The 17,471-nt window shown below is 42.1% G+C and overlaps 1 protein-coding gene across 2 annotated transcripts in view; it reads left to right on the plus strand.

Moving 5' to 3' along the window:
• LOC133482346 (nucleolar protein 4-like) overlaps positions 1–17,471 on the plus strand; it is a 51,857-nt gene that overhangs the window by 14,669 nt on the left and 19,717 nt on the right. For both annotated transcript variants that reach the window (XM_061782431.1, XM_061782509.1), the window contains one exon: positions 14,240–14,393. In XM_061782431.1, coding sequence (XP_061638415.1) covers positions 14,240–14,393 — 154 coding nt within the window. The remainder of the gene's footprint in view (positions 1–14,239; positions 14,394–17,471) is intronic.

Consider the following 17,471-nt stretch of genomic DNA (forward strand, 5'->3'; position numbering starts at 1 on the left):
TGAAGTCTCTGCGCCATTTGCACAATGGTCAGTGTAGCAGACTATTGTTCTGTTTGTCATTTCAAATTGCTAGAGGACTCTGCATCATTGCCCTTTCATTACTCAGCGACTGTGGTTTTGTGCCTAAAAAAAGTATTCTCCGTCTGTTGTCGTACTGGAGCGGCTCCAACTACCGGAGACAAATTCCTTGTGTGTTTCTGACATACTTGGCAAATAAAGATGATTCTGATTCTGGTCTGTGACAAAAATGAGTTTGACACCAATGAGTCAGTTGAAGTTTTCAAGCGTTCCAACTGGATCCAGAAACTTGCATTAATTGCAAATTATTTCAAGTTGTCTTAGAAATGGTACCTATACACGTGCGTCTCAATAAATTCGAATATGGTATGCAACCATACAAAACAAGCTAGAAAGATCCATATTCACACTCACTGCCACTCAACTGTCTGTGTGTGTCTGCGTGTGTCTCTCTGTGTGTGTGTGTGTGTGTGTGTGTGTGTGTGTGTAGATAATGGGCAATGTAACAGACAGCTTCCAATTAAGTCATACCGCTAATTAGCGAGAGACACAAATATGCATGTGCGTGCGCGCGCACACACACACACACACACACTTATATGCGACACACACACAGCTTCAGTACATACAGACACTCATCTTTACACTTACACACACACTTTGCTACGTGATTGCGATATATACGTAGATGCACACAAGCTGTATAAAGACTGGCCGGACACTTCATTAGGAACGCCCCCTAATGAGAGGCAATACAAAAGATAATCTGGGTGACAGGTCTTTAAAATAAAATCCCAGATTTCCCCCCCCCCCACAAAAATCTAATTTGAAATTTTAATGTTTTTTTTTTTTTTTTGTGTGTTTTTTTTTTTTTGCCTTCAATTAAAAGCAGATAATGGCATTATTCAAAACTTGGAGAAAATGGCCCTTTTGAATCCAACAACCCTTAATACATTTTAAATTACAATTACAAAAAAATATTCCCTTTGGTATTGATATGTCACAACAAAACAGTCAGTGAACAAAACATGAATAAAAGGTGTTGCCTCCAAACAAAAAACTTTGTCCCTGATAATGTCAACAAACTATTTAGCACTCCAGGTACATGCCAGTTATGTTGCCTAGTTTTAATAAAAACATTTGCCTGCACATCAGCAGTCTATGGAAGCCTGTAAACCGAATAAAATCCATCAACAAAAAAAGATTATTGATTAATCACCCAGCCCTACTCTAGACGTTTAGCAAAATTTCATTTGTTATCGTGCACTTCCTGGATCTTCCTGACAGCTGTTCCTAATATTTTGCTTCCCTCAGCGAGACTCTTTTCGTCTTTTTTGAGCCGTCGGTGATGCGAATCACGTGACTTGATTCCAGTCAGACTTAAGTCGCCAAATTTAGGACTTTCTTCGCTAAAAATGATGAAACTGACTTGTGCCTTCGACTTGATACTCATGAGAATCGACTCGACTTTGACTCGAACTATACGAAGTCTTGACTTTTTGCCGTTGTTTACCAGACAGTGTGCCGTTTGTTTTGTTTTTCAAAGTAGACTTTTCTTTATTTATTTTTTATTTTTTTTGTGCGGTGCGTGCAAACTTGGAAACCCATCAGTTTGCCCCGATGCAGAGGAGAGGCCACATTTGGAATGTGCACACACACACACACACACACACACACTGCAGCTCCATCCATTAGTGCTCATCATCAGCCCAAGTCATCTTCCTCATCTCTCCCTGCATCACCCACATCCCAATTCAATAAGGGGAGGAAATGAGCTGCCATGATTCCTCTGTATAAATGTGTGTGTGTGTGTGTGTGTGGTTTGGATCTGTCATACATCCACTCTTGACGTTCATCACGTTGCTTCTTTGCTTTGAGAGATTAGTAGCAGTAAGAGGAGTAGTATTAATAATAGCACTCATTTCAGTGTTATTTTTTTTTTAACTAGTACATGTGTGAGCGTGTCTGTCATTACGAGACCATTTTTTATTTAAAAATTCGTTTTTTTTTTTTTAAACTTTATTGAGCCAAGGCATGAGAAAAATATTGGAAAGAGAAAATTCTCACAGTGTAGCACCAAACAAAAAAGCCCCAGAAAAGTATCGAGCCTTTCCTGACGTGATGATAATGTGCGGTGGTAATGAAAAGAGCATTTAATCGTTCTGCTTGTCACGATACGTCGTTGGCATAGATAGATGAACAATTATACAATATTTGACGTATAGATGATGATGTGAGGGGTGTCAAACTCAAATCTTGTTGCGGGCCCAACTGTAGTAATCCCCGACATGGCCGTTATGACTGAAAACCATATACGTAAATGCACAAATGCCACATCATATTATTATGTATACATATTTATACACTGGTCTCCTGCGTACTCATGGTTCAGCACCTGTGGATTAACCTATCAGAGGATTTTAAAATAAAATGGAAAAAAAAAAGTATTTTTTATTTATTTTATTTTTTAAAATTTATTTATTTATATTTTTTTTTTTAGGGGGAAACCAACCCCCAAAACACTTAATGGTTGTTTATCCATGCTTATTCAATTATGTTTTTGGCTTAAGGAAAAATAAATCGAAGCAATTATAATAGCCATCAATTATCTGCAGATTTTTACTGTTGGTGATCCGGCGGTAAAGAAAATGGATGGACATGAAGCAAATGTACAGTACATGATTTGCTTGAGCAGGCCACATAAGGAGTCCTTCACTTCCTCGTTCGGTCAACAGGTAGCAGTGTTGTCCTGTCAAATCTGGCACACGCCCCATCACACATGCAAGTTCATGTATAATATTGATACGCAAATTGCGTTTCAGAATATTTATTCATTATTGACTATCAACTAATGTGAAATCACACTTTTTTTTATTATCATGTGTGTAAAATGAAGTGAAGGAGATTCATTTCGAGAAAAATCAATCATTTCTCTTCATCCGCTTCCATAGTTCAAAGTGCGTCCTCGCTGACATGCACTGCTTGCGCTAACAACATAGCTGCGAACAACGAGGAGCTGGTTGACAAAAGCACAGCCAGTGTTGCCAACTGTTGCAACTTTTCTAAGCAATCCAGCGACTATTTATAATAAATAAATAAATAAATAAATAAATAAAAAAAGGGGGGGGGGGGGGGTCCTATGACTTTAATTCCCGCTAAGAAACAGACAAGCTGAGTGGAAGCATTTTCATGTGACAAGAAATTCGCCCGGTAGAAGGCAATCGCGGAATCAATCACGCTGAACATTTCCAAGTGTGCTCATGTACAGTTCACGTTGAAAAAGCTGTGACGTGTCGACCTTTGACCCCAGGAATGTGCTTCTGAGCTGCAAATATTTTTCGGAGCTCGCCTTGTCTAATTTCATTTGAACTCATTTTACAACATTACCCTTAAAAATAAACGGCTCAAAGATGATTTGATTTAGGGGGGAAAAAAAGCATGTACATACACATCCGGTGAAGAACTTCCACTAACAACCCAGGCTAAACTTAGCTGCTTCCCAACATAGAGTTTGTCTGTCTTTTAAGATCTATCAGTTCAACATACTTCCTTGGCACCAATTGCTATTTAGACAAGGCACTGTGATATAAATATAAATATTTTCCAAGAGAAAGCACATATTTTCACACTATCGCTAAAGAAAAGATGATGATTTTTTTTTTTGCGGGAGTTGATGCAAGTTAATGCTGGCGGAGGAAAAAAAAGGCTCATAGCTCGTTCGGTGTTATCAGGAAAAATAAAACAAATCCCAGAAGGGTAAAAAGACAAAATACAGAACTTGCTGTAAATTATTTCCTTTTTTTTTTCTCCGAGTGGACGGAGAAAAAAAAAAATCAGACTTTTTCCATTTTTTTTTTCTTCCTGTTCGGTTGTTAGGCAAAGCAAAATGAAAAAACCCTTTTATGCCGGAACAGTTTTACTGTGTCACTGTGGTATTATAATTGAGGTTTAGTGAGAATCGGACTCGATCAGTCGAACGGAACAAAGTTTCGTGAGGGGAGTGAGAAACAAAAGACAAAAGACGAACTGCTACTTGTAAACGGGATGAGAGAAGTCAATCATGACATTGATCTCCAACAATGAAACATTAAATATGAGTGTTGCGTGGGGCTGTAGCGCTACACCCTGTGAGGGAAGGACAGGACAAGATGGAACAGGACAAGAACAGGAGAGGAGGCGTTTAGGACCAGTGACTGGACAACTGAAGTGTGGTGGGATTCATTATGTAAATGATAAAAGTCTACAGGACGAGAGTGTGAGTGAGGGTATACACAAGCGATTTGCATATTCATGAGTTATTTGTCGCCGTAAGTGCGTGACCCCACACCCAGGGAAAGTGTTCCAGGGGGTGCGTGCCAGCGGACACATGTATTGACAGCGTTTTACGTGCACGAAGTCTGACAGAAGGAGGAGGTTTTATTTCAATATTTGAAGGCCATAGATCGCCCAGCACAGATACAAATATACTCTCTCTCTCTCTCTCTCTCTCTTGCGCGCGTCCGCGTTGACGTCAGCGCAGTGACCACGCCCCCCGTGGACAGCCACGCCGAGTCTTGGGGGGTCGTGCGCGCGCCGCTGCATCCTCCCTCCTCGCGCAGGCAGCACGTTCACGAGTCGATCGTTGACTTCATAACAATGCATCATCCCCATTATTAATAATAATCATCATCATCATAATAATACTGGAGGAATTGAAGAGGAGCCTGGAGGAACGAGAGGACGACCAAGAAGACAAAAGTCTGTTTTCTTCTTTCTTCGCCTCGGAGTGAAGGTGAGCACGACTCTTCATCACCCTCATCCTCATCATCAGCTATCATGTTGCGTTCACTTCGATCACGCTGCGACGTGTTTTTTTTTTTTTTTTTTTTTTGCGGGTGCTAGCTGACGCTCACTGCGGCTCCTTGTGCGCCATCACTGCTGCACATTGTTGTTGTGTGCGTGTGAGCGCGCGTGTGCGTGTGAGCGCGCGCGTGCGTGCGTGCGCGTGCGCCTGGTGCACATTGAGCAGCGTGCACGTGGCGTGGGACAATTGTCAATTGAGTCAACCAGGTTTAGATTTCCATCGATGTATTCTACCCATCAGCACTGGATATCTATATTGACAGGACTGTATCGATCTATCTGGACGCCCCCAAATCCCATTCAGTAGCGCCCCCTGGAAAGTTAGTTACAAAAAAAAAAAAAAAATGAAGCCCTGACACCAGTATGACTGATCAACTTGAAATTCATGAGAGGATGAACAAAAAAGTCTGAAGGCGGCGTGCCCCAAATGGAAGCGAATTTCATCCGTTTTGGTTTGAAGCAGACATTTGAGCGGATTTCAGGGCTACTACTTTGTCCGACTTGGAAATTGACCCAATAAGGAGCGTCTATCCTCGACAGACGGGCGACGCCGAGTTGACGAGCTTTCTTGCCTACATTACTAGCATTTCTTGCCTCATGTGGGCGGAACTTCCTGTCAACATTTGCTGAGCTGCAACACGTTCCAAAAAAGCTGGGACAGGTGGCAAAAAAGAGTGAGAAAGTTGAGGAATGCTCATCAAACACCTATTTGGAACATCCCACAGGTGAACAGGCTCATTGGGAACAAGTGGGCGCCATGATTGGGTAGAAAAGGAGCTTCCCTGAATTGCTCAGTCATTCACGAGCAAAGATGGTGCGAGGTTCACCTCTTTGTGAACAAGTGCGTGACAAAATAGTCCAACAGTTTAAGGACAATGTTCCTCAACGTACAATTGCAAGGAATTTAGGGATTTCATCATCTACGGTCCATAATATCATCAAAAGGTTCAGAGAATCTGGAGAAATCACTGCATGTAAGCGGCAAGGCCCAAAACCAACATTGAATGCCCGTGACCTTTGATCCCTCAGGCCGCGCTGCATCAAAAACCGACATCAATGTGTAAAATATATCACCACAGGGGCTCAGGAACACTTCGGAAAACCAATGTCAGTAAATACAGTTCGGCGCTACATCCGTAAGTGCAACTTGAAACTCTACTATGCAACGCAAAAGCCATTTATCAACAACACCCAGAAACGCCGCCGGCTTCTCTGGGCCCGAGCTCATCTAAGATGGACTGACGCGAAGTGCAAAAGTGTTCTGTGGTTCGACGAGTCCAGATTTCAAATTGTTTTTGGAAATTGTGCACGTCGTGTTCTCCGGGTCAAAGAGGAAAAGAACCATCCGGACTGTTATGGACGCAAAGTTGAAAAGCCAGCATCTGTGATGGTATGGGGGTGTGTTAGTGGCAATGGCATGGGTAACTTGCACATCTGTTAAGGCACCATTCATGCTGAAAGGTACATACAAGTTTTGGAGAAGCATGTGCTGCCATCCAAGCAACGTCTTTTTCATGGACGCCCCTGCTTATTTCAGCAAGACAACGCCAAACCACATTCTGCATGTTTTACAACAGCGTGGCTTCATAGTAAAAGAGTGCGGGTACTAGACTGTCTCCCGTTGAAAATGTGTGGCGCATTATGAAGCGTCAAATACGACAACGGAGACCCCGGACAGTTGAACGGCTGAAGCTGTACATCGAGCACGAATGGGAAATAATTCCACCTACAAAGCTTCAACAATTAGTGTGCTCAGTTCCCAAACGTTTATTGAATGTTGTTAAAAGAAAAGATGGTGTAACACAGTGGTAAACATGACCCTGTCCCAGCTTTTTCTAAACGTGTTGCAGCCATAAAATTCTAAGTTAATGATTATTTGCTAAAAACAATAAAGTTTTATCAGTTTGAACATTAAATATCTTGTCTTTGTAGTGTATACAATGAAATATAGGTTGAACAAGATATGCAAATCATTGTATTCTGTTTTTATTTATGTTTAACACAACGACGCAACTTCACTGGAATTGGGGTTCTATTATCGCGGTATGAACTTCGCGTTCTGTCGAGTCGGGGACAAGCGAGGCGAAGTTGCGAACGAGTCTTTTTGGTTTTGTCTTGAGCGTGTGGGTGGGCCTCGTTGAGATAAGAGACATAAAGTTCAGGGTTCAAGGGTTTAATGGGTCCTTCAGCAATAATTTATGGGGTCATCTGTGCTTTAAGGGGACAGATTCTGGAAAATGAACTTTTTCAATATTTTGATGCAAATAGTTGAGTCTCTGGAGTGCCTCACCACCCACTAAGTGTGAAATTCAACAGCCAAGTAAATGTTTTGTTATGCATTTTTCTGAAAATGTGTCCCTGACAAAAACTGCCAATGCACTATCTGGAGTGCGCGTGCAAAACTTAGATAGCTTGCTACGGCAACTACAGTGGGACAAAAAAGGACAAAATACACAAGTACCGATGCGATACCACGCAAAACAAAGTCTGCTCATAAAATTGGGTTAAGGTTAGGCTTAGGTTTAAGGTTAAGGTGAGGTTAGGACAGAGCTTTACCGCCAGAAATCGCTAATTATTTGTCAATGTCAAGAGTATTTCTTCAAAATGTTATTTGTCGGTGTGGGTTAGGACTCACGGCTCTGGGCAGTTGTCAAGTTGCGGAAGCCTAAAATACATTTTCACCAGGAGACACACACTTACAAACATTGCTGGATTTTCGCGCGTGTCGAGGATGACCGCTCGTGTGTTGGAGCTTGAATACATTTGTTAATTAAATACTATCAATGGATTTATTAGGAATATAAAATCTTTTGGGCTCTTTGTCAGCCACATTCGTCAAAGCTTTATTGCGCGGAAGTCTCACGACGGCATCTGTGTTGGTTTGGGAGTGAACTTGAAGTACTGTGACAAACGAGTGCCGAGTCCAACGCTCCGAGGCTTTGGTGTGTCCTTTCTCCTCCTTCTATCAACACCAAAACTCTTGAAAATTCAACATTAACTGCTTTGTTAACGGAACACCATCAATCAAATACTGAATATCAATGCATTCAGCCAGCATTGTTGTGGAGAAATATGTCAAAATGTGGGAGGAGTTGAGGGCTGGTGGATATGGCCTGAAAATAAAATCACTCCACTTTCCGATTTGAATGGCTTTCCCCTCCCTTCGCTAATAGAAAAAGCTGATGACAATGACACGATTCAAAGCTAGTTTTGCTTTTTGTTTTCATTCCATCTGGGATTTGCTTTTGTTTCTCTGGATACGAAACAAGCTTTAAAACAGTTTATTTTTCCAGCCACAGAAATAATCCAAATCATGTTTTTCTTTACAGCAACATATTTGCACCTTGAGGCAAAGACGTTGGGTCAGAAGTCCCCAACATGTCGAAACATTGGTACTTTTGCAACATATTTTCTTGCCATATTAAACAATGTGAAAATGATTGACACCCACTTTTGAAGTCATTCATCCACTAACCGGTTTAGCGAAAACCCTTAGCTCGAACAATCTTTTGAAAGATGTTTTTATACGTGTTGTTTATGCTACAATTTAGCACAAATATGTAGCTTGAATTTCTCGAGCAGTGATTCTCAAAGTGTGGTATGCATAGTGGTACAGTATGTGATATAATAGTTCACTTCAATGCATTAGCATAGAATTTTGAAGAACTGCTTGCTTTTAAATGTTTATTTTTGGTGCCATATTATTTGAATCACCAAGTCCAGTTTATTTTCCTATATCAAAGCGCAGGGCTAATGTTCAAACTATGTATAATGTTCCAGTGGCTTACAGTAATATTTTAAAAATGGATGAATGTCTACACAACATTGACAGCTTTACGAGGGACGTTCACTTACTTTTGTGTCGTACAGCACTTATGCAGTCTAACCTCAAAACCCGTAAGTGCCTGAAACCGTTTCGGGTTTCTCGCAGACCCCCACTGGTCGTGCTGTATTGCTGGTTCCAACGCTGGTGTTGTGTCTGGCTGCACCTCCAAACAATTTTCCTAGTTCAAAATCCACAGAGCCGGTGCACATTTTTCGGGGCTCTAACTTCGAATCGGCACTGGTACCAGCTCAAGTGTGCCAAATGGTGAAATGTTTGAGTCTAAAGATTCAGTGCATATAGTGCTTTTTATTTTTTTAAATCTGCATGCCTTTTTATGCCAGGAAGGTTTGGCTGTGCAACAAGAGATGTTGATCTACTCCATCTGTTATTATTTTTAATGAGATGTATAATTTTTGGGCAAGGCAGTCAGGCAGAACAACGTTTGAGAGGAAACAGACAGACAAAAGACAGAACAGAGAACAGTGACAGTATTAAAACAGTGTATGACCACAATATTGTGACAAAGGAGATGGATTTTTATCTATATGTGTACTGGAAAGGGAGGGAGTGCTACACCCTGTGAGGAAGACACAACAGGTAGGAAAAAATACAGGACGGGAAAGAACAGGACAACAGTCGCTGCATCCTGTGAGGAAGGGATGCAATAAGTAGGAAATAGGATCAGACAGGACAGTAGCAGTTAGACAATCAGTGCTACATCCTGTAAAAAACGGGTGCAACAAGATGGAAAAAAAGAACAGGACAGGACAGGACCTGACAGTAACGGTGAGCCAGGCAATGTTAAACCCTGTAAAGCAGCGATGTGAAAAGTAGGGCGAGACAGGAAGGGTCCTTTCTAGTCCCCCATGCACCCCATGTAAGGAGGAAACTCTTAAATAATTGACATAAAATGGTTATTGACCAAAAAGCCTGCTAGTAGGGGGCCGCACTGGGGAGCTTGCCGAATCCTGACATGTCAATGCAGAGTCTACGGGGTTTTTACAAGTTACTGTTATATTGCTGATATGGACCAATTATAGCCGTCTCTCTGGGCCACTATGCGGGACGTTCTCGACACATTGTCATTGCAGTGCCGTTGTTTTAGCATTGATAGTGGCCAATGTCAGCCCTCTTTCAGGGGCCCCTTCAGCTCAGATTGCCTGGGTTGCGTCCCTGATATAGTGTCTCTGAGGACAGGACAGAAGCAGCGGGCCAGGCAGTGCTACACCGTGTCGAGAACCTACATGACATGTAGCCAATAAGACAGGACAGGGCAGTTTTAGTGAACCAGGCAATGGCGGGAGTGGCCATGCAGTTCCCAAACCTGTAAAGAATTTGAGCGGAAAATAGAGGACATCATAGGGCTGTACGTTCAGGGTTGTCTTTGTGGCTAGCAGCTAGCTGCGGCTCACCGCCGCTAGTGGCCGCTAACGGCAGCTAGCCGCGGCTATGTGAATCTCGCTGGGGGGGGGGCAGTGAGCTTTGTCAAGTGTAATCTAGTCCAGTGCTGGAAAGGGAAGAGCTTAATAGTGCTCGGGCAGATTTGTGACTGACTGGATTAGGGTGGGCTCAGCGTGTCGGCCACGCGGCTAATCTCTGACATGCGCGACGTGGCGATAAACCTCGCGTCCGTGTGTGTGTATGTGTGTGTGTATATGACTCCAAATCGTGTTTTATGGAGGCTCCGCTGTTGATTCAGCGCCTTAGGCCGCCGCTCCTTGACGGTTGAGTCAATGATTAGCAGAAGCCAGCGAGCACAGAGGACCCAACGGCTCTCAAAAGTTGGACACGTCAGAGCAAAATAATGGCCAAGCATTATCATCATCATTATGCAACGTCATCATATCGCGCCAGCTGTCAGCGCGCCTCACGAGACTTCATTCCATTGTTGTTATTGTCTTTTCCATAAGTGACTTTCTTCAGGCCTGTGATTTGCTCAAATGCTGTTTCAGTTCGGGCTTATAGCGCCACCTGTTGTTTTCAGGCGAACAGAGTAGCGATACGACGACAATCAAGTATCAATATTGTGAGGTATCGTATTGTTTATGCTGACACTACACTAGGAATACAGCTGACTTGAATGTCGCTTTTGTTCTGTATTGCATCGTTGTACCTTACATTTACAGTTTTGATATTTTAAATGAATCAGATATTGATATTGGCAGGTACCATAGCATTTACGCTTGCAATGCAATACATCTCTTCATATTTGCGGTTGGGTGTTCGCGAATATTGACGCTTTTTTTTTTTAACCGTTCCCATATTTGCTGAAAATCTTGGCTGTTTTGGTGCTCAGGCTAAAGCAATTAAAATATTACTTTGGTGCCATCTGATGTAAATTTTTTGGGGGGGGGTTATTTTCTTGATAGTATTTAAATTGCCCTGTTTCGTTGAAGGTCCATGAATGCAGCTCGTGCCCAGTCAAAAGTGTCTCCCGATACACCTACTTACAGTCGGCTAGGCGACTTTGCCGTTACAATTTGCCTGTATTCCCTAACATTTATTGTTATGTGTAAATCCAAACAGGGAAGTTTACTAACTTAATACCTTGTAAAGTGTTTTTTTGTTCTTTTAACACAATGATTTTGTGTGCAACTGATGCGTGGCAAATTTTGTGCACGGCCTGGATGACTGAGAATCCGCGCAGACAATAAAATGTATACCCGTTTTGAATTTGAAATGAACCATATTTCATTTGTCAAATTAGGAATGAACTCCAGATGAAACTTGCAGGGTTCCCTAGAACCACTGCACGTTGGATACAACGGATACAAGTTGGATACAAGTATGGATACAACGGGATCGATTGGCGATATCCTACGGTATTGTGTCATTGTAGCTTGTGCTACAGTATTGATAAACCTGGATCAAATTGATATTGCGAAGTATTGCGTCACTAACGCTTTCACTACATCAAACATTGATGCAGTGACTTATCGTCTCACACACAAGTAAACTGCTGTAAATTATTTTGCAGTTTTTGTTAGAGCCCAAGGAGGTAAACATAGACACACACACACACTGCGTTTCTCAGCGATCATTAATCTTCAATGCATCCCCCTTGACCGTAACCCCTGCAGGGTGTTTGTGTTTGTACTTGTATGTACGTATGCGTGCGTGCGCTATCTGGAAGACAAAATAACAACCGGTGTTATTTGTAAAATAATACAATGCTGTCGTTTGGTTCAGTGAAGACTAAATCAGGGGTGGGCCAACTTTTGTGACAAACCGAGAGATAAGCCAGGAAATGAGGTGGGGAAAAAAAAAAAGACTTCTTGCTGTCCATAGTTGGGAAGTAGCAAAGTAGTTGTATATGTACCACCCCTGTGGGTGCATGCCCCCCCCCCCCACCCCCTTGTACGCCACTGGCTAGATTCCGTTCTATGTCAAAATTTATGGAGTCATGAGTCAGGGAGAAGTAGGCTTTCCTCACACACGTGATTTTTTTATTTTATTTAAGATTGTCAGTTCCGAACTATTTTTGAGACAAGTTCACTCTTAACACATTTCAGACCCCAGGATCATCTTATGGGATAACCTTACGAGATAAAACGAAAAGATAGTCTGGCATTTGTCGACTTTTTTGTCATCGGGAAGGGGCAAAATCAGGATAGAAACAGCCCGATTGTACCGGGCCTTAGAGAACGACAGACACGCGGCCTTTCTCATTGATGGAACTCCAAACATACATTCAGTCATAAACTCAGTATTTGGATTTATTCGATTATTTCATACAGAATAATATTTTAAAAAACGGTCTTTCTCGAGGTGTTAGTGGAATGGCAGCAGTCAGCACGTCTCGACTGGCCCGACAAAACATCCGCTATGACATTTTCAAATGTCATAAAGCGTGCTTTATCTTTGTCATGGATTTCAATGACACTCCCAAGTTTCAAGAAAAGTACACGCCTCGAAGATTTCCAGGAAGCCTGGAAGGTCACTAAATCGCTCTCTGGCGTTTGCGGGCTCGTTCACAGGTTACGTGCGGTGGGTGTGGCCGAGAATCCACGTAGATGAAAAGTGCTTTAAAAAAAAAAAATAAAAAATGCGATCGCGAATAACACTGAATCATCTTGTAATGGCTGGTTGCCAAGGTAACATGGCGACACCATGACAAAGGAGGCTGTGTGTGTGTGTGTGTGTGTGTGAGGAAGGGGGAGCTGCTTGGAGGCCAGGATGCTTGGAGTTGTCAGGATGAGAGGATGCAGGCATGGGGGAGGGGAAGGGAGGCAAACAGGGTTGGGGGGGGGGGGGTTGGGAGTGGTGATTTTGATGCCAGCTTGAGGGTCCAGCAGCGATGCACCATGGCAACAAAGAGAGAGACCCCCTCCATCCCCCGTTAAAATCACAAACCTTCATTCATTTTGTTCATAAAATGGACAAGCACAAACACCTTTTACACTCCGAATTTCCATATCTCCAAGTATCCTTTTACCGCTTGCACATGTGGTTCAAACATCGAAATTATCGTTGTAACTCATTGTTCTTACTTTGCGCTAAATTATCATTACAATACAATGTTGATATCATGCTGTATCGTATTGTCATCGCTCTTACGCTACATTGTTGGTACGACCGGATCAAACATCCGTGTTGCGATGCATTGTATTGTTGTCGTGTAGCATCGACGCAAGTGGCTCAAATATCCATCTTGTGCTGTGTTGTAGCATTATCGCTCGCGCTACAGTATCACCCACAACTGGATCCGGTATTGATATTCTGTATCGTATGGGCGTCGCTTGCACCGCACTGTTTACACAACTGAACCGAATATCGATATTGCGATACGGCGTATCGTTGGAACAAATATCAAATCTCTTGTCACTTATGCTACAGTATCGCTACATCTGGTTCAAACGTCAATATTGTCATTTCTCATCATTGCTGGCAGAACAGTGTGAATGCAAGTGGATCTGTATCCATCCGGATGGATTTATACTGCAGCGTACGCCATATCAATACCACATGCAGAACAATATCGATATTTGACCCAGTTGTGTCAACGATGCGGCGTAAACGATAACGATACATAAAAATATCAATATTTGATCCTGACATATTGGCACAAGAGTTAGCGATAGCAATACATGACAATGTTTTGGATGTTTTGCCCCGCCTTTGTGGGGATGTTGTGATAAGTAGATGAGCGCTCAGAGACAACGATCCTTCCGATTGTCCACGAGATAACTTGATTAGCGTAGCGATGTCATCCGGCTGCTGCGCTGCTGTAGACACGCACTTGTGCACACACGGACACAAGCCTTCATGGAGGCTTATAATAGCTGCTATGGAATCTTTTTGTGTGCTTCAACAAACACTATGTGTGTGTGTGGAGGGGGCACTGATAGGCCGATCTCTCCCATTGGATTTTAACCCCTGCGATAAACGAGGGTTAACTATACAGTACTTTAAATTAAAAAAAAAAAAAATCACTCATCACTATAAACAGCAGATTACAACAATGTAGCAGGTCGATAACTTCCAGAAAGACAAACGGTCCGGCGCTTGTGTGGCTCATGGTGATCACTTCCTGCTTTGTGTGCGTCCACCCAGGATGACGCGTCAGTGAGCGGCGAGGACGAGGCCGACATGAGCGAGCCCTCGTGGCCGGCCGCCGACCCGGGAGCGACGTCGCAGCTGCGGCTGGCCGGCCGACCGGAGGCCTTGCGCCGCAGTCTCAACTTGGCCGGCAGCAGGGAGGACGACGGTAGGGGGCAACGTTCCCGTTGCTTGTAACGGTTGTTCTGATATTTTCATAGCTGCAAGTGGGCATAAATAGAGATGTCCCACATACTGTACATTTTGGTGGTGATAGTTTTCTAACTATAAGCGATGTTGAGCTTTTGGCCGGGAGATCCTCCGCCGTGCCCGTCAAAGTCTGCCTGGGGCACACAATACCGCCCGACGGAAACGACTGTGTCATCCATAGAAACTCTTTTCAAACATCGCAGATGCATTTGTGATGCAATCAGTACAAAATTGAGCTGAAGAAACACATTTATATATGCGGTGATGAATCTGCAAGAATGACTTCATGTGGGATGACGTACGACTATCTAGGTTCCTCGAGGAGGCATTTCAACGGTCGATTTAAAAAAAAATTTAGATATATTTTTTTGACAACAAGCCTTGCAACATGTTTCACTAGCACTATTTTCCCTCGTTATTGTCTAAAAAAAAAAACATCCAGACTTTCAGTATCAGCAAAAATGAGACAGCAGAATACAGAGGCGTTCAATGAGGAAACGTCATCGGCTCCTGCTCGTTACGTGTCGCGCAGTGACAGGCTGATGTGGCCAAAATGTGGGCGGGCTAAATTCAAATAATACATCAGAAAATGAGCCTAAAATTATAACTGAGGTAATCATTTATAAGTCCAGCACTATGGAAGCCTTTTAAATTCCCCCCCCATTTGTTAAGTACTGTTAAGTTGTATTTACTTTTTCAATTAAAATACATTTGCAGTTAATCTTTTGGAATAGATTCTTTTCAAACATTTATTACGGTACAATTTTTATTTCACTTTTATGCGCAATACATTTTAATTGAATCATTATATATGTCGATTTTTTAAAACTTTTTTTCAGATCAGTGTACAAAATCTGCGTAATGATACAATGGCTTACAATTATATTAAATACACAGGCCTACCTCCTTACTATATTTTAATGTTTGTTATTATGTTGGTTCTTGGAAAGCAAATAATTTTTTGAAAGGTGCTTCTTGGTGTCAAATGTTTGCGAAACAACTGAACAAGAGTGAAATTTTAGTAGAAGTGGCCTGTGAATACTGAGGAGCTGACTGAACTGAACTGAATGCTGTGCAAGCAAATGAATTGTGTAAATGTAGACTGTCGGACTTGAAATTGTGTACGGTATCTCCTTTATTTTGAAATTCTATTGTGGAAATGTGGCAATTCAGGGAAGGAGAGAAACACTGTAGTTTCGAATATGCCCTGAATGATCTGAACCGTTTGACGTTGGAATGGTTTTGATTGGTCAAGGATGGAGGTTAAATACAGGGCGTATAAAAAGTCTGCATACCTGTGTTCAAAATGCCAGGTTTTATGATTTAAAAGAATTAGCAACTACAACCAAGATAAATGTTTCAAAACTTTATCCGCCATTAATATGGCCTATAACCTCTCCAACTTCATTGAATTTTTTTTTTAATATATATGATATACACATTCTGTATATCACTGATAGGAAAGTAGTAATTGCTATGTTTAAGGGTTGCGAAGTGGCAACGTGCAGGCTAGCCTTCTTTCATTTCCGGTGCATTTTTTTTTTCCAATTCCAAACTAATTTAGTAACTAACTTCGAACCACAGCTTAAGTGTTGTGGGAGGAGCTTCGCCATCTCTATGAATATTTCATGATCTCATTCGTCACAATTTGTCAACAACTTTTCACGCATTCAATATTAATGACTGCTCACATTATCGGTCCCACACATCATTAGCACCAAGTAGCGACATCTGGCCTCATCCCATCCGCGCTTTGTTTGTTTGGATTTTTGTCCGCTAACTTCCTGTAGCCGTACGCTAACGCTACCCCGCGCTTGAGCTCAGCAAGTGTCAACTGATTGACTCTGTGCGTGTGTGTGTGTGTGGTTTTTTTTCCCCCCTCTTCCCAGGGCATTAAATCGATGGCAACTGGACTGTTTCGCCTCTCATCTGAGCAGGCTTCATCATTTCATGCAACATGGCTTCGTTAGGACGCACTAGCCAGTATTGTGTGGAAAACTCAACTGCTTATGCTCCAAGTTAGCGGCTATTCACAGGCATCTTTTTGCTTTTTCTTTGGCTTCATCTGCAGAAAGTTCCGTCACTTTCAAAGCAGCAAACTTAACATAGATGGGACTCAATAAAAAAAAAAAAAAAAAATAGAGGCTTTGTAATTAATTAATCTTGATTAATTGCATTTTTTGTAATCATATAACAATATTTGTCGTACATCCGTCGATTTCCTTTACCGCTTCTCTTCACGCGGTTCGCGGGTTGCTGGATCCTATCCCAGCGATCTTCGGGCGGGAGGCAGGGTACACCCTGAACCGGTCGCCAGCCAATCAATATTTGTCCGAAATTTTTTTTTTTTTCAAATTTAAATGGATTTTAGTGGATGACTGAATCAAATCATAGAGACAGATGTGAATATTGTTAACTCTGGAAAACAAATTTGATTTAATTGCACATCAATTAAAAAATAGTTTTTATGTGACACTATGACACACACACACACACACACTCTCTTTAGGAGTGTGTTTTCAAGCATTATTAGTGACAACAGCGGACAGGCTGAGTAGTGAAGCTTTTAAAGGATGACCGACAGCTCGCCGCCTACCTGCCATTTAAGCAAAACGAAGAGCGCTCGGGAGGGGGGAAAAAAAAGATTCCTACACCTTTCACTTCCTGTTTGTGGAGCACTTGAGTCATGTGACATGGTAGCATGACATCGTCTGTTAATTTGTTACTCCCAGTGAAAATTTGCTGCGAAAACCGACACATACGTACAACAAACCAGAACGAAACATTTTATACTTAAACAGCAAAATGTACAACCAAATCACAGGATTCTGCTTGACAAATCTGCTAGCTTGAGGCAAACATTTAATGCAAAACACCATAGATTGGCTAACGTACATTAGCATTGATGTTGCAGTAATCATAAACATTCACAACTGCTACTTTACCACATTTGTAGCAGCAACACATGCAAACAAGACACAGAAATACTCATTCATTTTCTCCACTCTGTGAGAAACCGAATATTAAAACGGCAAAA

The sequence above is a fragment of the Phyllopteryx taeniolatus genome, chromosome 1 (genome assembly GCF_024500385.1).
Source record: "Phyllopteryx taeniolatus isolate TA_2022b chromosome 1, UOR_Ptae_1.2, whole genome shotgun sequence".
NCBI lineage: Eukaryota > Metazoa > Chordata > Actinopteri > Syngnathiformes > Syngnathidae > Phyllopteryx > Phyllopteryx taeniolatus.